This window comes from Salmo trutta, unplaced genomic scaffold (assembly GCF_901001165.1).
Source record: "Salmo trutta unplaced genomic scaffold, fSalTru1.1, whole genome shotgun sequence".
Classification (NCBI taxonomy): Eukaryota; Metazoa; Chordata; class Actinopteri; order Salmoniformes; family Salmonidae; genus Salmo; species Salmo trutta.
The window spans coordinates 384212-410000 of NW_021822662.1; the positions used below are offsets into that span (position 1 = coordinate 384212).

General features: G+C 46.9%; 2 protein-coding genes across 5 annotated transcripts in view; one reads left to right on the forward strand and one right to left on the reverse strand.

Moving 5' to 3' along the window:
* The window catches only part of LOC115183110 (histone-lysine N-methyltransferase NSD2), a 54565-nt gene extending 51940 nt beyond the window's left edge, over window positions 1–2625 (forward strand). For both annotated transcript variants that reach the window (XM_029744447.1, XM_029744448.1), the window contains exon 21: window positions 979–2625. In XM_029744447.1, coding sequence (XP_029600307.1) covers window positions 979–1142 — 164 coding nt within the window. In that variant the 3' untranslated portion in view covers window positions 1143–2625. The remainder of the gene's footprint in view (window positions 1–978) is intronic.
* Window positions 2452–25789, reverse strand: part of LOC115183111 (protein Jade-1) — a 71280-nt gene continuing 47942 nt past the window's right edge. For all 3 annotated transcript variants that reach the window (XM_029744451.1, XM_029744449.1, XM_029744450.1), the window contains exons 10-11: window positions 23712–23829; window positions 2452–3842 (exon numbers count right to left, since the gene is read on the reverse strand). In XM_029744451.1, coding sequence (XP_029600311.1) covers window positions 2812–3842; window positions 23712–23829 — 1149 coding nt within the window. In that variant the 3' untranslated portion in view covers window positions 2452–2811. The remainder of the gene's footprint in view (window positions 3843–23711; window positions 23830–25789) is intronic.

Sequence of the window (25789 nt, forward strand, 5' to 3'; positions counted from 1 at the left end):
GAGTTCCTCTGTCCAGTGTCTGTGTTCTTTTGCCCATCTTTTTGTTGATACGCCTTTTTCTTTGCAACTCTGCCTAGAAGGCCAGCATCTCTGAGTCGCCTCTTCACTGTTGATGCTGAGACAGGTGTTTTGCGGGTACTATTTAATTAAGCTGCCAGTTGAGGACTTGTGAGGCGTCTGTTTCTCAAATTAGACACTCTAATGTACTTGTCCTGCTCAGTTGTGTACCGGGGCCTCCCACTCTTTCTATTCTGGTTAGAGCCAGTTTGCTCTGTTGTGTGAAGGGAGTAGAAACCCAGCGTTGTACAAGATCTTCAGTTTCTTGGCAATTTCTTGCATGGAATAGCCATCATTTCTCAGAACAAGAAGAGTGCCATTGGAACACAGGAGTGATGGTTGCTCATAATGGGTCTCGGCAGATTATTTTATGGAATATCTAGTTTCCAGCTACAAGTCATTTACAATGTCGGATCAATGAATGTTATTTTAACAGACAAATGTTTTTCTTTCAAAAACAAGGACATTTCTAAGTGACCCCAAACTTTTGAACGGTAGTGTATATGCTGAACAAAAATATAAACCCAACAATTTCACCGAGTTACAGTTTATAGAAGCAAATCAGTCAAATGAAATAAATTCATTGGGCAGGGGCGTAGCCATGGGTGGGCCTGGGAGGGCATAGCCCCACCCAGCCAATCAGGCAGACTAATGCTCCTCAGCACCATTTGTGATCTTTTTATTGTCCCCAGCACAAGGTGCACCTGTGTAATGATCATGCTGTTTAATCAACTTCTTGATGTGCCACACCTGTCAGGTGGATGGATTATCTTGGCAATGGAAAAATGCTCACGAACAGGGATGTAAACAACGAGAGAAATAAGCTTTTTGAATGTAACATTTCAGGGATTGTTTTATATATTTCAGCTCATGAAACAACATATTTTATATTCTTGTTCAGTGTCTGTTGTTATATTTCAGGGCGCTGGGACTGCCCGTGGCACCACTGTGACGTGTGTGGGAAACCATCTGAGGCGTTCTGCCAGCTGTGCCCCAACTCATTCTGCAAGAACCACCAGGAGGGGGCCCTGCGGCCCTGGCCCCACACCGGACAGCTCTGCTGCCAGGAGCACGATGATCCCTGACCCTACCCCAACTCCCTGACCTGGAGCGGACTGAGGCCTGACCGCCCCTGGGCCTCTAAACGCTCCGAGAGGCCTGAAGGTTCAGGTCTAGAGACTGGGAGACGCTGGCCTGCAGCAGAACAGGACCCAACTCCATTATGTTTTCAATATGACTGAAGGCACTGTATGTATGCCTCTCTCATCAGGGATTTTTCTCTACAGCTCATTCAACCAATCAGGTTCTTTTACACTCAGCCAGCCAATCGGGTCCTTCCACTCAGCTTGTACCTGTTGTGTTCGTCTGTAACTCATCTGCACTGAGAACAACACCTGTGGTAGAAAAGCACAAAGACTGCAGAGACATGGCACCTCAGACAGATACAGCATTAGTCTCATCACTCCTCTCCCCAGTAGTGTTTTATATGTGTATATATATATATATGTGTGTGTGTGTGTGTGTGTGAAAGACCAAAATTATAATACTGGAATATTGTTAGTGCCAGGTTGAATCTGTTTTTATCTGAAGTAATATCGTAAGACACTATGGATAGGTCTTGACTTACGTTTACTATAGACAAGTACGGCATATTGTTTTAATTTGAACTAATTGTTTTCATTTGAGTAATGCGATATTTACCTGTTCAGAGTTATTAAAGCACAGAGCTGAAACCTTATTGTGGACTGCTGACCGTACCCTTCAGCTAACCATGGTGCCCAACAGTCATCAATATCAACATGTACCTGTGGCTTTATACCGGAATAAAGAGGACTTTACTGAAGTTATTAGTTCAGTACACTCACATTTTTGTTTCAACTTTTTGTCCAGTTTGTGGTCCATGATCTGCTGGAGAAGTCAGGAACGTTGTCTAATGACAGCTAATTCTAGACCCTTTAATCTGTCCAGGAAACCAGCCCCGACGGACCACGTTGAGGTGACAGAACTGGTCATAACGATGATGCAGCAGTCAACGGTACAAAATGTTTTTCTGTAAAAATAATTTATTCCAAGCCCAGCCACCCTGTCTTAGTGCAAACACTAATAATGAGGCATAGACAAGTCCATCCGATGACTAGGAAATGGTTTCAGTCTTTAAGCTCTGGGCCATTCTCCATAAAGCCTCTGATCAGTGTTGCCTTATAGACAGATCAGCCCTTCTATTCAAACCGTATCGCTGAAGGTCAGCGGAGACTGCAAACGTCAATCCCACCATTAACACTTCAGCGATCGCTCAAACACTAGGCACCATCAGACATTAATGAGAACACTGTCTAGTTCAGCCACTGTTGGTTCAAAGGTTTTCAAGAAATATTAGACCTCTTGATTCACTGCTGGGAAGTACAGAAAGGATTTATTCTGACTCGTTGTGTAGTGTTTGGTTTCAGGTTAAATTTCCATTATTCATTTTCTACTAATCATTAATACTTGACCATTCTTCCATTGTCTGCCAGTGCTATGTGATTCAGAAACTACAAATTAAAGATGTGGCTTATGCTTCAACATAAACCAGTTGTCATGTGTGATTTTGAGGCTATGCGCATGTCATAATACATTCACTGAAAAATAATCTTAACTTTTTATTGATAACAGAATTGAAAATATATACAACCTTACAAATGATAAATAATATCAGTTGTGATTTGATTATAAAAAGCCGGCTAGCTTCGTTAGCTATAAACATGGTGCATGTCATCAGGAGGCTAAAACCCCTTGGTGGATGATGTCAGAGCCATAGGCCCCGCCCCTCAGCTGGTGGGCGTGGCATCTCTTCAGACAGGCCTTCATGTCCAGCCCACTGGGCGGAGTTTCAGAGGAGTACCCATCGCTCTCCGTACGGAGTCGTGGCCTGCGCTGTGGGAGGTTCGATGGCTCCTCCTTTGGCCTCTCGCTCCTCTTGGGGATTCTGAACTTACCCCAGTTCTTAAGATGGCTACCGCCAGGCCCACTGGCCGGCCAGCCGTTGTGTTTGGTTGTCATGGATACAGTGGTGTCTCTAGGGTCTGATTGGCTGTCTGTTCCGCTGAGCCTCACCTTCCTCTCCTTCACTTCAATCACATGATCACTAACCTTGACCCTCGTTAACCTGACCCTAGCCTCAGTCACATTATGAACCTTGATCCTAGTTAACCTAACCCTAGCTTCACTCATTCTATTGGCTGGTTTAGCATCAGTCATATCACTGACCCTACTGGCTAGTTTCTCACCAGCCTTTGACCCCAGTCTGGTTTTGATTGGAGAGGTTTCCTTGAGTCCTCTCCTCCTCTCTGTTCCATGGTCCACCTCTCCTCTCCTCACCTCCATTCCCTGGTCCTTCTCTCCTCTCCTCCTCCTCTCCACCCTTCCCTGATCCTCCTCTCCTCTCCTCTTTCTCCTCTCTGTTTCCTGGTCCTCTCTCCTCTCCTCCGATCCCTGGTCTTCTCTCCTCCTCCTGCTGCTCTTCTGCTGCTGCTGCTCAGGTTCTGGGGCCTCCTTCCTCAGGCTCCTACTACCCTCTATTCTGGGTCTGCTGCTCTCTCTACTTTCTGTCTTCAGTTTGCTGGAGTTGTTGTCTGTCTGTCCTCTGACGTGTCTACCCCCGTCAGTCAGACTGTGTAGTAGATGTAGGCCTCCTCTCCGGTGTCCTCCCTTCCCTCGGTCTCTCCTCTGGGTCTTCAGGCCGCTGTACCCCAACACCGCCACTGGAGCCGAAACCACACTGAGATGCACGCTGTCGTTCAGACACCCTGATGAAGACAACACATGGTTAATACAGGTTCAACTGGACTTTACACTGATCTGCCTAAAGAGGGAAATCTTCCACATGTAAACATCAGGAACATTAATATCCAACAAGGACACAGTAAACATCCCATGAATGATGCAACCCTTGGGCCAATCAGTGTGATTTTAAAATGCTGCATCATTCACCCAAAACCGGGCCAAAGGTGTCTAAGATATTGTGGGTTAGCTAGACTCATATCCCTGAGTATGTGTGCCAAATTTCATCACTGAGTCAAACAGATCAAGAGATAAACATGTGCCCGTTACAGCGCCACCGTGTGGTCGATATGAATGTTCGCAACATGTGTTGAGTCTTGAAAGTTTGCAACATGTGTATCAAATTGTGTTCCAATTAGGGCTGTCAAAGTTAACTCATTACATTTTCTATTTACACCTTTAATCACATCTCCATTAAGCGCACGGGCCCTCTGTAAGCGCACGGGCCCTCTGTAAGCGCACGGGCCCTCTGTAAGCGCACGGGCCCTCTGTAAGCGCACGGGCCCTCTGTAAGCGCACGGGCCCTCTGTAAGCGCACGGGCCCTCTGTAAGCGCACGTGTTTTCTCATGGACACTGCACTCAGTGGCAGTTGTGTTGTTGGTCTTTATTGTGGTGTGCGCAATCACACTATGCTAACCTTATGCTAAACTATGCGCACAGCTTTGAGCAATTGTACAGAAGTACAGTAGCTAGCTAGCTATGCTAACGTCGGCATTGTAACTATTTTGGTTAGCTGAATTATGTGTTATTAATTATGCTATGGCTGAATGCCTCTTGATATAACCAGTGATTTAGAATCAGAACATTCACCCCATTGAGAATCAGAACATTCATCCCATTGAGAATCAGAACATCTACCCCATTGAGAATCAGAACATTCATCCCATTGAGAATCAGAACATTCATCCCATTGAGAATCAGAACATCTACCCCATTGAGAATCAGAACATCCACCCCATTGAGAATCAGAACATTCATCCCATTGAGAATCAGAACATCCACCCCATTGAGAATCAGAACATTCACCCCATTGAGAATCAGAACATCCACCCCATTGAGAATCAGAACATCTACCCCATTGAGAATCAGAACATCTACCCCATTGAGAATCAGAACATTCATCCCATTGAGAATCAGAACATCCACCCCATTGAGAATCAGAACATCCACCCCATTGAGAATCAGAACATCTACCCCATTGAGAATCAGAACATCTACCCCATTGAGAATCAGAACATCCTCCCCATTGAGAATCAGAACATCCTCCCCATTGAGAATCAGAACATCCACACCATTGAGAATCAGAACATCCACACCATTGAGAATCAGAACATCCACACCATTGAGAATCAGAACATCCTCCCCATTGAGAATCAGAACATCCTCCCCATTGAGAATCAGAACATCCTCCCCATTGAGAATCAGAACATCCTCCCCATTATGATAATGTTTTTGTTGTCAGGTCAAAAGATTGTAATATCCTGTGTTTCACCAAGTCATGGCTGACATGAAAAATATCAAAGCTAGCTGTTTTTCTCAACATCGGCAGGATAGAATGACAGCGTCGGGTAAGCTCTGTTTATGCTTCGTCATTATGGGGTATTGTGTGTAGCTTGATGAGGGGGGAAAACTATTTAATCCATTTTAGAATAAGACTGTAACGAAACAAAATGTGGAACAAGTCAGGTGTCTGAATACTTTCCGAATGCATTGTATAAGAAAGATAAGGAAACTAATTTTTTTGGACATGGATTTAACCCCATATTTTTTTACAATAAACAGTCTAAGCTATATGGATATGGATCATTTTGCTATTTGATTTACAATTTTAAAGACCCTTTGAAGCACCAATATTTCTTAATTTCTTTCTGAAAAATTATTTTTGGCCTTACTGCTGTTAGCCCATACAAACGCATTGAATAACAGATTCACATGGATTATAGTCCCCGCCAAAATATGTAAAGGAAGTTAGGACGGACACTTCAGAACAATATCTGAGAGATAAGTATAAATATCAGGAAATTGCATTTAACCCCTTATTTTTGGCACTAAACAGTCTCCATATATACAGTACCAGTCAAAAGTTGAGACACATTCAAGGGTTTTTCTTAATATATTTTACAATTTTCTACATTGTAGAATAGTGAAGTCATCAAAACTATGAAATAACACATATGGAATAAATTAGTAACCCCAAAAATATTTCATATTCTTCAAAGTAGCCACCCATTCTCTCAACCAGCTTCACCTAGAATGCTTTTCCAACAGTCTTGAAGGAGTTCCCACATATGCTGAGCACTTGTTGGCTTCTTTTCTTTCACTCTGCAGTCCAACTCATCCCTAAACAATCTCAATTGGGTTGAGGTCGGGTGATTGTGGAGGCCAGGTCATCTGATGCAGCACCATCACTCTACTTCCAGGTCAAATAGCCCTTACACAGCCTGGAGGTGTGTTGGGTCATTGTCCTGTTGAAAAACAAATGATAGGGCAAACCAGAATGCTGTGGTAGCCATGCTGGTTGTGTCATCAGCAAATCACCATCACACCACCTCCTCCATGCTTCACGGTGGGAACCACACATGCAGAGATCATCCGTTCACCTACTCTGCATTTCACAAAGACACGGCGGTTGGAACTAAAAATCTCAAATTTGGACTCATCAGACCAAAGAACAGACTTCCACCGGTCTAATGTCCATTGCTCGTGTTTGTTGGCACAAGCAAGTCTCTTCTTCTTATCGGTGTCCATTAGTAGTGGTTTATTTGCAGCAATTTGACCATGAAGTCCTGATTCATGCAGTCCCCTTTGAACAGTTGATGTTGAGATGTGTCTGTTACTTGAACTCTGAAGCATTTATTTGGGCTGCAATCTGAGGTTCAATTAACTCTAATTTAACTTTTCTGTGGCTGTCCTCATGAGAGCCAGTGTAATTCAGACAAGTCTTTAGAGGCCTGAGGGCAAAGCAACTGACATTTACATGCTCATGAAAGTCTCAGCTTTCCACAGAGGGGTCATATTAGTGTGTAGCCCAAACTGTTGGGACGCTGCAGACAGAAGTTGGCAGATCGGCTGTACCGACTTCGACCCCACAAGCATCTTGTGACTCGTCTGGAGAACACCATCGTGAGAGTCTCATCTTTCCATAGAGGGGTCATAATAATTTTCTAGGCCAAACTGTTCTGAAGCTACAGACAATTTTTGTGAGAAGAACGAAGACTGACAAACACAGCTCTAGCTCTGTCACCGCGATGCGGAAGTGCGACATCGGCAGATGCGGTGGATTGAGACTCATCCAAACCAGATCTCTACACTGATGGTCATCATTATTATTATTATTATCATTATTATGTTTACCCCCATTTTCATGATATCCAACTGATGGTTACAGTCCCATCGCTGCAACTCCTGTACGGACTCGGGAGAGGCAAAAGTCGAGAGCCATGCGTCCTCCGAAACACGATATTGCAAAGCCGCACTGCTTCTTGACACACTGCTCGCTTAACCCGGAAGCCAGCCGCACCAATGTGTCGGAGGAAACACCGTACAACTGGCGACCGTGTCAGCGTGCACTGCGCCCGACCCGCCACAGGAGTCGTGAGAGCACGATGGGACAAGGATATCCCGGCTGGCCAAACCTGGACGACACTGGGCGAATTCTGCGCCGCCTCATGGGTCTCCTTGTTGCGGCCGGCTGTGACACAGTCCGGGATCAAACCCGGGTCTGTAGTGATACCCGAGTATGCGCCCTGTTATTCTGTCTGAAATGTCATACTCCCTTCAGTGTGGGGGGAGGCCCCACACTGAAAGATTTTTTATGGGGATTTTATTATTATTATGCTAATTCGATTTCTATGATGGCGCGGACATTGACCTTAGGGGGTTAAACAGGTTAACACACTCAGAGCATGCCCAGCTGGCCTCTCCCTGACCCAGTCTGTAATATACTCAGAGCATGACCAGCTGGCCTCTCCCTGACCCAGTCTGTAATATACTCAGAGCATGACCAGCTGGCCTCTCCCTGACCCAGTCTGTAATATACTCAGAGCATGACCAGCTGGCCTCTCCCTGACCCAGTCTGTAATATACTCAGAGCATGACCAGCTGGCCTCTCCCTGACCCAGTCTGTAATATCTACATTTCAAGCAGACCACCATAGTCCCTGTGCCCAATAACGCCAAGGTAATCTGTCTAAATGACTATCGCCCCATAGTACTCACATCTGTAGCCATAAAGTGCTTTGAAAGGCTGGTCATGGCTCACATCAACACCATCATCCCAGACACACCCCAATAGATCCACAATCTCTATTGCACTCCACACTGCCCTTTCCCACCTGGACAAAAGGAACACCTATGTGAGAATGCTGTTCATTGACTACAGCTCAGCGTTCAACACCATAGTGCCCTCAAAGCTCATCACTAGGCTAAGGATCCTGGGACTAAACACCTCCCTCTGCAACTGGATCTTATGACTTCCTGACGGGCCGCCCCCAGGTGGTGAGGGTAGGCAACAACACATCTGCCACGCTGATCCTTGACACGGGGGCCCCTCAGGGGTGCGTGCTCAGTCCCCTCCTGTACTCCCTGTTCACCCACAACTGAGTGGCCACGCATGACTCCAACACCATCATTAAGTTTACTGACGACAACAGTGGTAGGCCTGATCACCGACGATGAGACAGCCTATAGGGAGGAGGTCAGAGAACTGGCAGTGTGGCGCCAGGACAACAACAACTCCCTCAACGTGAGCAAGACAGAGGAGATGATCGTGGACTAAAAGAAGAGGACCGAGCACGCCCCCATTCACATCGACAGGGCTGTAGTGGAGCAGGTTGAGAGCTTCAAGTTCCTCAGTGTCCACATCACTGAGGACGGATCATGGTCCATACACACCAACAGAGTCATGAAGAGGGGATGACAAAGACCTCTCTCCCTCTCCAGCACACACACACACACACTCTCACTCTCCAGCACACACACACACACACTCTCACACACACGCTCTCACTCTCCAGCACACACACACACACTCTCACTCTCCAGCACACACACACACACACTCTCACTCTCCAGCACACACACACACACACACTCTCTCCCTCTCCAGCACACACACACTCTCTCTCTCCCTCTCCAGCACACACACACTCTCTCTCCCCCTCTCCAGCACACACACACACTCTCCCTCTCCAGCACACACACACACTCTCTCTCTCTCCCTCTCCAGCACACACACACACACTCTCTCTCTCCCTCTCCAGCACACACACACACTCTCTCTCTCCCTCTCCAGCACACACACTCTCTCTCTCATTCTCCAGCACACTCTCTCACTCTCCAGCACACACACACACACTCACTCTCCAGCACACACACACACACTCTTTACATATGCTGCTGCTACTCTTTATCTATCCTGCCTAGTCCCTTTACCCCTACCTACATGTACATATTACCTCAACTACTTCGTACCCCCAAGCACATTGTCGCTGTACTGGTACTCCTTGTACATAGTAACACTATAAAATAACAGTAACGAGGCTGTCATTTTTTAAAAAAATGTATTGACTAATACTCTTATTTAGCATAGCTAGCTAGTAAGCATTTCACGGTCAAGTCTACACTCGGCGCATGTGATAAATACAATTTGATTTGAGCAAAAGATGAGAATTGTAGTAGTAGCAGCTTGTGATTAATTGATTAATTGATGTTGAAGTAGCCTAGGCTAAATCTAATAGCTGTATTACATGAACTCGGCCAAACTGAGCCATCAGAGGAGAAGGGCCTTGGTCAAGGAGGTCATCAAGAACCCGATGGTCACTCTGACAGAGCTCCAGAGTTCCTCTGTGGAGATGGGAGAACCTTCCAGAAGGACAACCATCTCTGTAGTACTCCACCAATCAGGCCTTTATGGTAGAGTGGCCAGATGGAAGCCACTCCTCAGTAAAAGGCACATGACAGCCCGCTTGGAGTTTGCCAAAAGGCACTTAAGGGACTCTGATTATTAGAAACAAGATTCTCTGGTCTGATGAAACCAAGATTGAACTCTTTGGCAAAGGCGGAGGTGTTGCTAACATTCACGATAGCAAATTTCAATTTACAAAAAAAAAAACAATGACGTTTTCGTCTTTTGAGCTTCTAGTCATGAAATCTATGCAGCCTACTCAATCACTTTTTATAGCTACTGTTTACAGGCCTCCTGGGCCATATGCAGTGTTCCTTACTGAGTTCCCTGAATTCCTATCGGATCTTGTAGTCATTGCAGATAATATTCTAATTTTTGGTGACTTTAACATTCACATGGAAAAGTCCACAGACCCCACTCCAAAAGGCTTTCGGAGCCATCATCGACTCAGTGGGTTTTGTCCAACATGTCTCTGGACCTACTCACTGCCACAGTCATACTCTGGACCTAGTTTTGTCCCATGGAATAAATGTTGTGGATCTTAATGTTTTTCCTCATAATCCTGGATTATCGGACCACCATTTTATTGCGTTTACAATTGCAACAAATAATCTGCTCAGACCCCAACCAAGGAAGATTAAAAGTCGTGCTATAAATTCTCAGACAACCCAAAGATTCCTTGATGCCCTTCCAGACTCCCTCTGCCTACCCAAGGACGTCAGAGGACAAGAATCAGTTAACCACCTAACCGAGGAACTCAATTCAACCTTGCGCAATACCCTAGATGCAGTTGCACCCCTAAAAATTAAAAACATCTGTCATAAGAAACTAGCTCCCTGGTATACAGAAAATACACGAGCTCTGAAGCAAGCTTCCAGAAAATTGGAACGGAAATGGCGCCACACTAAACTGGAAGTCTTCCGACTAGCTTGGAAAGACAGTACCGCGCAGTATCGAAGAGCCCTCACTGCTGCACGATCATCCTATTTTTCCAACTTAATTGAGGAAAATAAGAACAATCCAAAATTTCTTTTTGACACTGTCGCAAAGCTAACTAAAAAGCAGCATTCGCAAATGGAGGATGGCTTTCACTTCAGCAGTAATACATTTATGAACTTCTTTGAGGAAAAGATCATGATCATTAGAAAGCAAATTACGGACTCCTCTTTAAATCTGGGTATTCCTCCAGGGCTCCATTGTCCAGAGTCTGCACAACTCTGCCAGGACCTAGGATCAAGGGAGATACTAAAGTGTTTTAGTACTATATCTCTTGACATAATGATGAAAATAATCATGGCCTCCAAACCCTCAAGCTGCATACTGGACCCTATTACTACTGAAAGAGCTGCTTCCTGTGCTTGGCCCTCCTATGTTGAACATAATAAACGGCTCTCTATCCACCGGATGTGTACCAAGCTCACTAAAAGTGGCAGTAATAAAGCCTCTCTTGAAAAAGCCGAATCTTGACCCAGAAATTATAAAAAACTAAAATCGGCCTATATCGAATCTTCCATTCCTCTCAAAAATTTTAGAAAAAGTTGTTGCGCAGCAACTCACTGCCTTCCTGAAGACAAACAATGTATACGAAACGCTTCAGTCTGGTTTTAGACCCCATCATAGCACTGAGACTGCACTTGTGAAGGTGGTATATGACCTTTTAATGACGTCAGACCGAGGCTCTGCATCTGTCCTCATGCTCCTAGATCTTAGTGCCGCTTTTGATACCATCGATCACCACATTCTTTTGGAGAGATTGGAAACCCAAATTGGTCTACATGGACAAGTTCTGGCCTGGTTTAGATCTTATCTGTCGGAAAGATATCAGTTTGTCTCTGTGAATGGTTCGTCCTCTGACAAATCAATTGTAAATTTCGGTGTTCCTCAAGGTTCCGTTCTAGGACCACTATTGTTTTCACTATATATTTTACCTCTTGGGGATGTCATTCGAAAACATAATGTTAAATTTCACTGCTATGCGGACGACACACAGCTGTACATTTCAATGAAACATGGTGAAGCCCCAAAATTGCCCTCGCTAGAAGCCTGTGTTTCAGACATAAGGAAGTGGATGGCTGCAAATGTTCTACTTTTAAACTCGGACAAAACAGAGATGCTTGTCCTAGGTCCCAAGAAACAAAGAGATCTTCTGTTGAATCTGACAATTAATCTGGATGGTTGTACAGTCGTCTCAAATAAAACTGTGAAGGACCTCGGTGTTACTCTGGACCCTGATCTCTCTTTTGAAGAACATATCAAGACTGCTTCAAGGACAGCTTTTTTCCATCTACGTAACATTGCAAAAATCAGAAACTTTCTGTCCAAAAATGACGCAGAAAAATTAATCCATGCTTTGTTACTTCTAGGCTCGACTACTGCAATGCTCTACTTTCCGGCTACCCGGATAAAGCACTAAACAAACTTCAGTTAGTGCTAAATACGGCTGCTAGAATCCTGACTAGAACCAAAAAATTTGATCATATTACTCCAGTGCTAGCCTCCCTACACTGGCTTCCTGTTAAGGCAAGGGCTGATTTCAAGGTTTTACTGCTAACCTACAAAGCATTACATGGGCTTGCTCCTACCTATCTTGCCGATTTGGTCCTGCCGTACATACCTATACGTACGCTACGGTCACAAGACGCAGGCCTCCTAATTGTCCCTAGAATTTCTAAGCAAACGGCTGGAGGTAGGGCTTTCTCCTATAGAGCTCCATTTTTATGGAATGGTCTGCCTACCCATGTGAGAGACGCAGACTCAGTCTCAACCTTTAAGTCTTTACTGAAGACTTATCTCTTCAGTAGGTCCTATGATTAAGTATAGTCTGGCCCAGGAGTGTGAAGGTGAACGGAAAGGCTGGAGCAACGAACCGCCCTTGCTGTCTCTGCCTTGTCGGTTCCCCTCTTCCCACTGGGATTCTCTGCCTCTAACCCTTTTACAGGGGCTGAGTCACTGACTTACTGGTGTTCTTCCATGCCGTCCATGGGAGGGGTGCGTCACTTGAGTAGGTTGAGCCACTGACGTGGTCTTCCTGTCTGGGTTGGCGCCCCCCCCCTTGGGTTGTGCCGTGGCGGACATCTTTGTGGGCTATACTCGGCCTTGTCTTCGGACGGTAAGTTGGTGGTTGTAGATATCCCTCTAGTGGTGTGGGGGCTGTGCTTTGGCAAAGTGGGTGGGGTTATATCCTGCCTGTTTGGCCCTGTCCGGGGGTATCATCGGATGGGGCCACAGTGTCTTCTGATCCCTCCTGTCTCAGCCTCCAGTATTTATGCTGCAGTAGTTTATGTGTCGGGGGGCTAGGGTCAGTCTGTTACATCTGGAGTATTCTCTTGTCTTATCCGGTGTCCTGTGTGAATGTAAATATGCTCTCTCTAATTCTCTCTTTCTCTCTTTCTTTCTTTCTCTCGGAGGACCTGAGCCCTAGGACCATGCCTCAGGACTACCTGGCATGATGACTCCTTGCTGTCCCCAGTCCACCTGGCCATGCTGCTGCTCCAGTTTCAACTGTTCTGCCTGCGGATACGGAACCCTGACCTGTTCACCGGACGTGCTTGTTGCACCCTCGACAATTACTATGATTATTATTATTTGACCATGCTGGTAATTTACGAACATTTTAACATCTTGACCATGTTCTGTTATAATATCCACCCGGCACAGCCAGAAGAGGACTGGCCACCCCTCATAGCCTGGTTCCTCTCTAGGTTTCTTCCTAGGTTTTTGGCCTTTCTCAGGAGTTTTTCCTAGGGAGTTTTTCCCAGCCACCGTGCTTCTTTCACATGCATTGCTTGCTGTTTGGGGTTTTAGGCTGGGTTTCTGTACAGCACTTTGAGATTTCAGCTGATGTACGAAGGGCTATATAAATAAATTTGATTTGATTTTGATTTGATTTGGCCTGAATGCCAAGCATCTCATCTGGAGGAAATCTGGCACCATCCTTATAGTGAAGGATGGTGGTGGCAGCATCATGCTGTGGGGATGTTTTTCAGCGGCAGGGACTGGGAGTCAGGTTTGAGGGAAAGATGAACGGAACAAAGTACAGAGATCCTTGATGAAAGCCTGCTCCAGAGAGAAGGTTCACCTACCAACAGGACAACAACCCTAAGCACACAGCCAAAACAACACAGGAGTGGCTTCGGGACAAGTCTGAATAAACTTGAGTGGCCCAGACTTGAACCCAATCGAACATCTCTGGAGAGACCTGAAAATAGCTGTGCAACAATACTCCCCATCCAACAGAGCTTGAGAGGATAGGCAGAGAAGATGCCGTAATCGCTGCCAAAGGTGCTTCAAAGTACTGAGTAAAGGGTCTGAATACTTATGTAAATGTTAACGTTTTTTTTATTTTTTATAAATTAGTAACAATTTTGCTTGGACATTATGAGGTATTGTATGTTAAGGGGGGGAAAAAACGATTTAATCAATTTTAGAAAAAAGCTGTAACATAACAAAATGTGGAAAAAGTCAAGAGGTCTGAATACTTTCCGAATGCACTGTGTTCATAGAGCTAGTTATCTTTCCCCCGTAGTCAATCCTTCAAATCAGAAAGTGGGAGAACGCCCATTTAGAATGCCTAAAGCTTTAACAGTGAGTGAGTGAGTGAGTGAGTGAGTGAGTGAGTGAGTGAGTGAGCCTGATCAAGTGTTACATTTTCAGAACATTGATAAGAGAGAGTAAGCCTACTTAAACATTGGAAGCATTCTGTTTCTGTCCCTTACAATCAAAGCATATTCCTTTAACTCAACGCACAGCTTTTAAAATTAGATTTGTTGAGCAAATTCAAAATTGTGATTAATTGCAATTAACTTAAAATTCACTTCCTTATGTTATAAAATATAATTTTACCAAGACATGATTATTCAATGTCTGAATCGTTCAGTGGGGTCTTTCTCCAACATCTAAAAAGTCAGATTTCATAAGCTAATACATCTGATAAGCACCGCGCTTTGTTGACATAGCAGCGCAGGTTTCTCCTAACAACTTTTGAGGATTTTACAATTTGTCTTCAGTCTTTTCCCAACAAAATTAGCATGACACGAGCGGAATTAAATGAAAAAGGCTTTGAAAATAAATAAAAATTGGTATACGCTCATTCCACAGAGATATGCTTGTTTATGTAATAACAGGAATTTCAAATGAATATTGAAACCGTTTACTAAAATACGAAAACACTACGTCATGTCTCAAAATCAATAACTCTATTGTTTTATGTCCTGCGGGGTCGAGAAGAAAGATGAGTTGCGTGGGAAAGTGAGTCTGTCAGTAGCCGGTAGCCTTAATTATTGCAGAGAATCAGCTGACGAGATGCAATTTCCCAGATTCTTTTCCACTGTTTTTCTTTGATTTTTGTCACCCTAATTCTGGCCATCCAACAAGGGTAAAAACACCAATAACTTTTGTACGGATTATCATAGATACATGAGGTTTGCACCCTTGTTATTTTTAGAGGATTATCTACACAATTAATATATTTTACCCATTGGTCAAAAGATGCGTTTTTGATTGGACACTAATTAACTACAGAAAATCATGAGATTAATCACAATTCATTATTTTAATCGTTTAACAGCCCTAGTAAGATGGCGCCGACAGATATGGCAGCTCTGCTTCTAGCTCCTAAGCAACTTTGCAGTATTTCGTTTTTTTCTTTAACCCAAACATTTTTTTGTATTATTACACACAGCCGGAAATAACTTTTGGATATCAGAGTGGCGGTAACTCACCAGCATTACGACCAAGAATACAACTTTTCCGAATTGCATCCTTTGTTCGTACCCCCCAGGGCAATTTAACTAATTCCAGAGTCTGCTCCAAAACACCGCCGGTGAAGATGTATTTGGAGTGGACTTCTAGTCCGACTCAGGAGGAGTGCACACCATCCACCGATCCTGAGTACATTACTCGCTAATGTTCAGTCTCTGGTCAATAAAGTAGACAAGCTCAGGGCGAGGATCTCCTTCCAAAGACATCAGGGATTGTAACATACTCTATTTCACGGAAACATGGCTCTCTTGGGATATACTGTCTCCATCCATACAGCCAGCTGGGTTCTCAGTACATTGCGCAGACAGCAATAAAGAACTCTCCAGGAAGAAGAAAGGTGTATGTTTCATGGTTAACTACTCATGGTGTGATTGTGATAATGTACAGGAACTCAAGTCCTTTTGTTCACCCGACCTAGAATGCCTCACAATCAAATGCTGACCGTATTACCTCCCAAGATAATTCTCTTCGGTTATAGTCACAGCCGTGTATATTCCCCTTCAAGCTGATACCACAGCGGCCCTCAAGGAACTACACTGGACTTTATGCAAACTGGAAACCAAATATCCGGAGGACACATTTATTGTAGCTGGGGATTTTAACAAAGCAAATTTAGGAAAACGCTACCGAAGTTCTACCAACACATTGACTGTAGTTCTCACACTGGTAAAACATTGGACCACTGCTACTCAACTTTTGAAATGCCAACAAGGCCCTCCCCCGCCTTCCCTTCAGCAAATCTGATCACGACTCCATTTTGCTCCTCCCTTCCTATAGGCAGAAACTCAAACAGGAAGTACCCGTGCTAAGGTTTATTCAACGCTGGTCTGACCAATCGGAATCCATGCTTCAAGATTGTTTTGATCACGCGGACTGGGATATGTTCCGGGTAGCCTCTGAGAATAACATCGACAAATATACGGATACGGTGACTGAGTTTATCAGGAAGTGTATAGGAGTTGTTGTACCCACTGTGACCATTTAAACCCAAACCAGAAACCGTGCATAGATGGCAGCATTCGCACAAACCTGAAAGCGTGAACCACCGCATTTAACCATGACAGGGAATATGGCCCGAGTACAAACAGTGTAGTTATTCCCTCGTAAAAGCAATCAAAGTGGAGTCGCAATTCAACCTCTCAGACACGACGTATGTGGCAGGGTCTATAGACAACAACGGACTACAAAGGGAAAACCAGCCACGTCGCAGACTAAGACGTCTTGCTTCCGGACAAGCTAAACACCTCCTTTGCCCACTTTGAGAATGACACAGTGCCACCGACGTGGCCCGCTACCAAGGACTGTGGGCTCTCCTCCTCCGTGGCTGATGTGAGTAAGACGTTTAAGCGCGTTAACCTCGCAGAGCTGCTGGCCCAGACGGCATCCCTAGCTACATCCTCAGAGGATGCGCAGACCAGCTGGTTGGAGTATTTACGGACATATTAAATCACTCCCAGCCCAGTCTGCTATCTCCACTTACTTCAAGATGTTCACCATTGTTCCTGTACCCATGAAATGCTTTGAGAGGCTAGTTAAGGATCATATCACCTCAACTGACCCACTTCAATTTGCTTACCGCCTCAATAGATCCACAGACGATGCAATCACCATTGCACTGCACACTGCCCTATCCCATCTGGACAAGAAGAATACCTATATAAGAATGCTGTTCATTGAATACAGCTCATCCTTCAACACTATAGTACCTTCCAAGCTCATCATGAAACTCGGGGCCCTGGGTTTCAACTCCGCCCTGTGCAACTGGGTCCTGGACTTCCTGACGGGCCGTCCCCAGGAGGTGAAGGTAGGAAACAACATCTCCACTCCGCTGATCCTCAACACAGGGGCCCCACAAGGGTGCGTACTCAGCCCCCTCCTGTACTCCCTGTTCACCCACGACTGCATGGCCAAGCACGGCAGCTCCAAGTCAATCATCAAGTTCGCAGACGACAGTAATAGGCCTGATTACCAAGAAGGATGACAGTCTACAGGGAGGAGGAGAGGGCCCTGGGAGAGTGGTGCCAGGAAAATAACCTGAAAACAAAAGGAGCTGATCGTGGACTTCAGGAAACAGCAGAGGGAACAGGCCCCTATCCACATTGACGAGACTGCAGTGGAGAAGGTGGAAAGCTTCAAGTTCCTCGACGTCCCTGACGATCTGAAATGGTCCAGACAGCGTGGTGAAGAAGGCGCAACAGCGTCTCCTCAACCTCAGGAGGCTGAAGAAATGTGGCTTGGCCCTAAAACCATCAAACTTTTACAGATGCACAATTGAGAGCATCCTGTCGGGCTGTATCACCGCCTGGTACGGCAACTGTACCTGCCCTCCAGGACACCTACAGCACCCGATGTCACAGGAAGGCCAAAAAGATCATCAAGGACAACAACCACCCGAGCCACTGCCTGTTCACCCCGCTATCATCAAGAAGGCGAGGTCAGTACAGGTGCATCAAAGCGGGGAACCGAGAGACTGAAAAACAGCTTCTATCTCCAGGCCATCAGACTGATAAACAGCCATCACTAGCTGGCTTCCACCTGGTTACTCAGCCCTGCACCTTAGAGGCTGCTGCCCCATAGACATAGAATCACTGGTCACTTTAACAATGTTTAAATAACGTTTACATACTGCTTTATTCAATGCCACTCTGATGTTGCTCAATCTAATAATTATATATTTCTAAATTCCATTCCTTTTAGATGTGTGTATTGTTGTGAATTGTTTTTAGACACCACTGCACTGTTAGACACCACTGCACTGTTAGACACCACTGCACTGTTAGACACCACTGCACTGTTAGACACCACTGCACTGTTGGCGCTGGAAATACAAGTATTTCACTACACCCGCAATAACATCTACTAAACATGTGCATGTGATTAGTTACAATACGAATATCCTTGACTCATTTATATACGTATGTGCCAGACCAAGCCAACGTGAATGTTTATTGGTCAATAACAGACTAGTACCATATTCTTTTAGGTACTAGTCTGGAAAGTATTGAGACCTTTGTCCATAGATGCCACATAACACGTTTGGTACAGACCCTAACCCTACCCCTAACCCTACCCCTAACCCAACCCCTAACCCTAACCCTACCCCAACCCCTGACCCAACCCTAACCCTACCCCAACCCCTGACCCAACCCTAACCCCTGACCCAACCCTAACCCTACCCCTAACCCAACCCTACCCCCTAACCCAACCGTAACCCCTAACCCAACCGTAACCCCTAACCCTACCCTAACCCTACCCTAACCATATTCTTTTAGGTACTAGTCTGGAAAGTATTGAGACCTTTGTCCATAGATGGTGCAGATAAAGCATTCGTTGCAAGAGGAGTAGCGTTTTAAGTGTTGAACAAAATTCAAAATGTCGGACAACACATCATGGTGGACCTTATGTGTCCTGAGGTAAATGTGTTCCTTTGAGGAGAGGGACCGATGCACTAAATTCCATGACCTTAGGTCAAACAGGGCGAGGGGCGTGACCTTTCAAAGTTCGCATTTTCAATCTGTGTAATTTTGTAAATGCTGGATATCTATGGCAAGACACATCATTCACCCAAGTTTCGCCAAAATGGGGCCAGTGGTGTCTGAGATATCGCATGTGACGGACAGAGACAGATCCATCCCTCCTGGACTTCATGGTGGGAGACAACCAGAGAAGTACAGACACAATGGGAGATTTACATTATTAATATTAGCTATATATTATTTTATTATAACGTCTATCCATCAAATAACTAACACTAATCCATCCCTAACGTACCAGTCTAGCCCCAACTAACCCTCACCACGACGTACCAGTCTAGCCCTCACCACGACGTACCAGTCTAACCCTCACCACGACGTACCAGTCTAACCCTCACCACGACGTACCAGTCTAACCCTCACCACGACGTACCAGTCTAACCCTCACCACGACGTACCAGTCTAACCCTCACCACGACTACCAGTCTAACCCTCACCACGACGTACCAGTCTAGCCCCAACTAACCCTCACCACGACGTACCAGTCTAGCCCCAACTAACACTCACCACGACGTACCAGTCTAACCCTCACCACGACGTACCAGTCTAACCCCAACTAACCCTCACCATGACGACGTACCAGTCTAACCCTCACCACGACGTACCAGTCTAACCACGACTACCAGCCTAACCCTAACCACGACTACCAGCCTAACCCTAACCACGACTACCAGCCTAACCCTAACCACGACTACCAGCCTAACCCTAACCACGACCACCAGCCTAACCCGAACCACGACCACCAGCCTAACCCGAACCACGACCACCAGCCTAACCCGAACCACGACCACCAGCCTAACCCTAACCACGACCACCAGCCTAACCCTAACCACGACCACCAGCCTAACCCTAACCACGACCACCAGCCTAACCCTAACCACGACCACCAGCCTAACCCTAACCACGACCACCAGCCTAACCCTAACCACGACCACCAGCCTAACCACGACCACCAGGCTAACCACGACCACCAGTCTAACCCTAACCACGACTACCAGCCTAACCACGACTACCAGCCTAACCACGACTACCAGCCTAACCACGACTACCAGGCTAACCACGACTACCAGCCTAACCACGACTACCAGCCTAATCCTAACCCCGACTACCAGCCTAATCCTAACCCCGACTACCAGCCTAACCCTAACCCCGACTACCAGCCTAACCCCGACTACCAGCCTAACCCCGACTACCAGCCTAACCCCGACTACCAGCCTAACCACGACTACCAGCCTAACCACGACTACCAGGCTAACCACGACTACCAGCCTAACCACGACTACCAGCCTAACCACGACTACCAGCCTAACCACGACTACCAGCCTAACCACGACCACCAGCCTAACCCGAACCACGACCACCAGCCTAACCCGAACCACGACCACCAGCCTAACCCTAACCACGACCACCAGCCTAACCCTAACCACGACTACCAGCCTAACCCGAACCACGACCACCAGCCTAACCCGAACCACGACCACCAGCCTAACCCGAACCACGACCACCAGCCTAACCCGAACCACGACCACCAGCCTAACCCGAACCACGACCACCAGCCTAACCCTAACCACGACCACCAGCCTAACCCTAACCACGACCACCAGCCTAACCCTAACCACGACCACCAGCCTAACCCTAACCACGACCACCAGGCCCTAACCCTAACCACGGACCACCAGCCTACCCTAACCCTACCACGACCACCAGCCCTAACCCTAACCACCAGCCTAAACCCCTAACCACGGACCACCAGCCTAACCCTAACCACGGACCACCAGCCTAACCACGACCACCAGGCCTAACCACGACTACCAGTCCTAACCCTAACCAACGACCTACCAGCCCTACACCACGGACTACCCAGCCTAACCACGACTACCAGCCTAACCACGACTACCATGCCTAACCACGACTACCAGGCTAACCCGACTACAGGCTAACACCACGACTACCAGCCTAACCACGAACTACCCAGCCCTAACCCTAACCACGACTACCAGCCTAATCCTAACCCCGACTACCAGCCTAACCCCGACTACCAGCCTAACCCCGACTACCAGCCTAACCCCGACTACCAGCCTAACCCCGACTACCAGCCTAACCCCGACTACCAGCCTAACCCCGACTACCAGCCTAACCACGACTACCAGCCTAACCACGACTACCAGCCTAACCACGACTACCAGGCTAACCACGACTACCAGCCTAACCACGACTACCAGCCTAACCACGACTACCAGCCTAACCACGACTACCAGCCTAACCACGACTACCAGCCTAACCACGACTACCAGCCTAACCACGACTACCAGCCTAACCACGACTACCAGCCTAACCATGACTACCAGCCTAACCCGAACCACGACTACCAGCCTAACCCGAACCACAACTACCAGCCTAACCCGAATCACCACTACCAGCCTAACCCCGACTACCAGTCTAACCACGACTACCAGCCTAACCCTAACCACGACTACCAGCCTAACCCTAACCACGACTACCAGCCTAACCCTAACCACGACTACCAGCCTAACCCTAACCACGACCACCAGCCTAACCCGAACCACGACCACCAGCCTAACCCGAACCACGACCACCAGCCTAACCCGAACCACGACCACCAGCCTAACCCTAACCACGACCACCAGCCTAACCCTAACCACGACCACCAGCCTAACCCTAACCACGACCACCAGCCTAACCCTAACCACGACCACCAGCCTAACCCTAACCACGACCACCAGCCTAACCCTTACCACGACCACCAGCCTAACCCTAACCACGACCACCAGCCTAACCCTAACCACGACCACCACCTAACCACGACCACCAGCCTAACCCTAACCACGACCACCAGCCTAACCACGACCACCAGGCTAACCACGACTACCAGTCTAACCCTAACCACGACTACCAGCCTAACCACGACTACCAGCCTAACCACGACTACCAGCCTAACCACGACTACCAGGCTAACCACGACTACCAGGCTAACCACGACTACCAGCCTAACCACGACTACCAGCCTAACCCTAACCACGACTACCAGCCTAACCCTAACCACGACTACCAGCCTAATCCTAACCCCGACTACCAGCCTAACCCTAACCCCGACTACCAGCCTAACCCCGACTACCAGCCTAACCCCGACTACCAGCCTAACCCCGACTACCAGCCTAACCACGACTACCAGGCTAACCACGACTACCAGCCTAACCACGACTACCAGCCTAACCACGACTACCAGCCTAACCACGACTACCAGCCTAACCACGACTACCAGCCTAACCACGACTACCAGCCTAACCACGACTACCAGCCTAACCACGACTACCAGCCTAACCATGACTACCAGCCTAACCCGAACCACGACTACCAGCCTAACCCGAACCACAACTACCAGCCTAACCCGAATCACCACTACCAGCCTAACCCGAATCACCACTACCAGCCTAACCCCGACTACCAGCCTAACCACGACTACCAGCCTAATCCTAACCACAACTACCACCCGAACCACGACTACCAGCCTAACCCGAACCACGCCTACCAGCCTAACCACGACTACCAGCCTAATCCTAACCACGACTACCAGCCTAACCACGACTACCAGCCTAACCCGAACCACGACTACCAGCCTAACCCCGACTACCAGCCTAACCCTAACCACGACTACCAGCCTAACCACGACGTACCAGCCTAATCCTAACCACGACTACCAGCCTAACCACGACTACCAGTTTAACCCTAACCCTAACTAATCCTAACCACGACTACCAGCCTAACCACGACTACCAGCCTAATCCTAACCACGACTACCAGCCTAATCCTAACCACCAGCCTAACCCTAACCACGACTACCAGCCTAACCCTAACCACGACTACCAGCCTAATCCTAACCACGACTACCGGCCTAATCCTAACCACGACTACCAGCCTAATCCTAACCATGACTACCAGCCTAACCACGACTACCAGTTTAATCCTAACCACGACTACCAGTCTAACCCTAACTAATCCTAACCACGACTACCAGCCTAATCCTAACCACGACTACCAGCCTAATCCTAACCACGACTACCAGCCTAACCCTAACCACGACTACCAGCCTAACCCTAACCACGACTACCAGCCTAATCCTAACCACGACTACCAGCCTAACCCGAACCACGACTACCAGCCTAACCCCGACTACCAGCCTAACCCTAACCACGACTACCAGCCTAACCACGACGCACCAGCCTAATCCTAACCACGACTACCAGCCTAACCACGACTACCAGTTTAACCCTAACCCTAACTAATCCTAACCACGACTACCAGCCTAATCCTAACCACGACTACCAGTTTAACCCTAACGAATCCTAACCACGACTACCAGCCTAACCACGACTACCAGCCTAACCACGACTACCAGCCTAACCACGACTACCAGCCTAACCACGACTACCGGCCTAATCCTAACCACGACTACCGGCCTAATCCTAACCACGACTACCGGCCTAATCCTAACCACGACTACCGGCCTAATCCTAACCACGACTACCGGCCTAATCCTAACCACGACTACCAGCCTAACCACGACTACCAGCCTAATCCTAACCACGACTACCAGCCTAACCCGAACCACGACGTACCGTTGATGATCTCATGGTCCAGCAGCTCAGCCTGATGAGTGAAGATCTGTTCCTGGATCCTCCACAGAGTCCTCTTTATCTTCTCCCTCCGAGTCACCATGTAGGTCAGGTTACGCACCTGGTGACACACAGAACCAGGTGACACGAACCTCCCATACATAATCACCACCATATAAACCCATTTTATCTCATCTTGTCATAAACTACTAAAACATGTGTAGGGTGACAATCATGTCCTCCGTCTCTCGCTAAGTGTCTCCAGCTGCTGTCTGTCTAGTAGAGTAGTACTGTCAGTCAGTCAGTCTAGTAGAGTAGTACTGTCAGTCAGTCAGTCAGTCAGTCTAGTAGAGTAGTACTGTCAGTCAGTCAGTCAGTCAAGTAGAGTAGTACTGTCAGTCAGTCAGTCAGTCAAGTAGAGTAGTACTGTCAGTCAGTCAGTCAGTCAGGCTAGTAGAGTAGTACTGTCAGTCAGTCAGTCTAGTAGAGTAGTACTGTCAGTCAGTCAGTCTAGTAGAGTAGTACTGTCAGTCAGTCAGTCAGTCTAGTAGAGTAGTACTGTCAGTCAGTCAGTCAGTCTAGTAGAGTAGTACTGTCAGTCAGTCAGTCAGTCTAGTAGAGTAGTACTGTCAGTCAGTCAGTCAGTCTAGTAGAGTAGTACTGTCAGTCAGTCAGTCAGTCAGTCAGGCTAGTAGAGTAGTACTGTCAGTCAGTCTAGTAGAGTAGTACTGTCAGTCAGTCTAGTAGAGTAGTACTGTCAGTCAGTCTAGTAGAGTAGTACTGTCAGTCAGTCTAGTAGAGTAGTACTGTCAGTCAGTCAGTCAGTCAGTCTAGTAGAGTAGTACTGTCAGTCAGTCAGTCTAGTAGAGTAGTACTGTCAGTCAGTCAGTCTAGTAGAGTAGTACTGTCAGTCAGTCAGTCAGTCCAGTAGAGTAGTAGTGTCAGTCAGTCAGTCTAGTAGAGTAGTACTGTCAGTCAGTCAGTCTAGTAGAGTAGTACTGTCAGTCAGTCAGTCAGTCAGTCAGTCAGTCAGTCAGTCAGTCAGTCAGTCCAGTAGAGTAGTACTGTCAGTCAGTCAGTCTAGTAGAGTAGTAGTGTCAGTCAGTCAGTCAGTCAGTCTAGTAGAGTAGTACTGTCAGTCAGTCAGTCAGTCAAGTAGAGTAGTACTGTCAGTCAGTCAGTCAGTCAAGTAGAGTAGTACTGTCAGTCAGTCAGTCAGTCAGTCAGTCAGTCAGTCAGTCAGTCAGTCCAGTAGAGTAGTACTGTCAGTCAGTCAGTCTAGTAGAGTAGTAGTGTCAGTCAGTCAGTCAGTCAGTCTAGTAGAGTAGTACTGTCAGTCAGTCAGTCAGTCAAGTAGAGTAGTACTGTCAGTCAGTCAGTCAGGCTAGTAGAGTAGTACTGTCAGTCAGTCTAGTAGAGTAGTAGTGTCAGTCAGTCAGTCAGTCTAGTAGAGTAGTACTGTCAGTCAGTCAGTCAGTCAGTCAGTCAGTCAGTCTAGTAGAGTAGTAGTGTCAGTCAGTCAGTCAGTCAGTCTAGTAGAGTAGTACTGTCAGTCAGTCAGTCAGTCAGTCAGTCAGTCAGTCTAGTAGAGTAGTACTGTCAGTCAGTCAGTCCAGTAGAGTAGTACTGTCAGTCAGTCAGTCTAGTAGAGTAGTAGTGTCAGTCAGTCAGTCAGTCAGTCTAGTAGAGTAGTACTGTCAGTCAGTCAGTCTAGTAGAGTAGTACTGTCAGTCAGTCAGTCAGTCAGTCTAGTAGAGTAGTACTGTCAGTCAGTCAGTCTAGTAGAGTAGTAGTGTCAGTCAGTCAGTCAGTCAGTCTAGTAGAGTAGTACTGTCAGTCAGTCAGTCAGTCAGTCAGTCTAGTAGAGTAGTACTGTCAGTCAGTCAGTCTAGTAGAGTAGTAGTGTCAGTCAGTCAGTCAGTCAGTCTAGTAGAGTAGTACTGTCAGTCAGTCAGTCAGTCAGTCAGTCAGTCTAGTAGAGTAGTAGTGTCAGTCAGTCAGTCTAGTAGAGTAGTACTGTCAGTCAGTCAGTCCAGTAGAGTAGTACTGTCAGTCAGTCAGTCCAGTAGAGTAGTACTGTC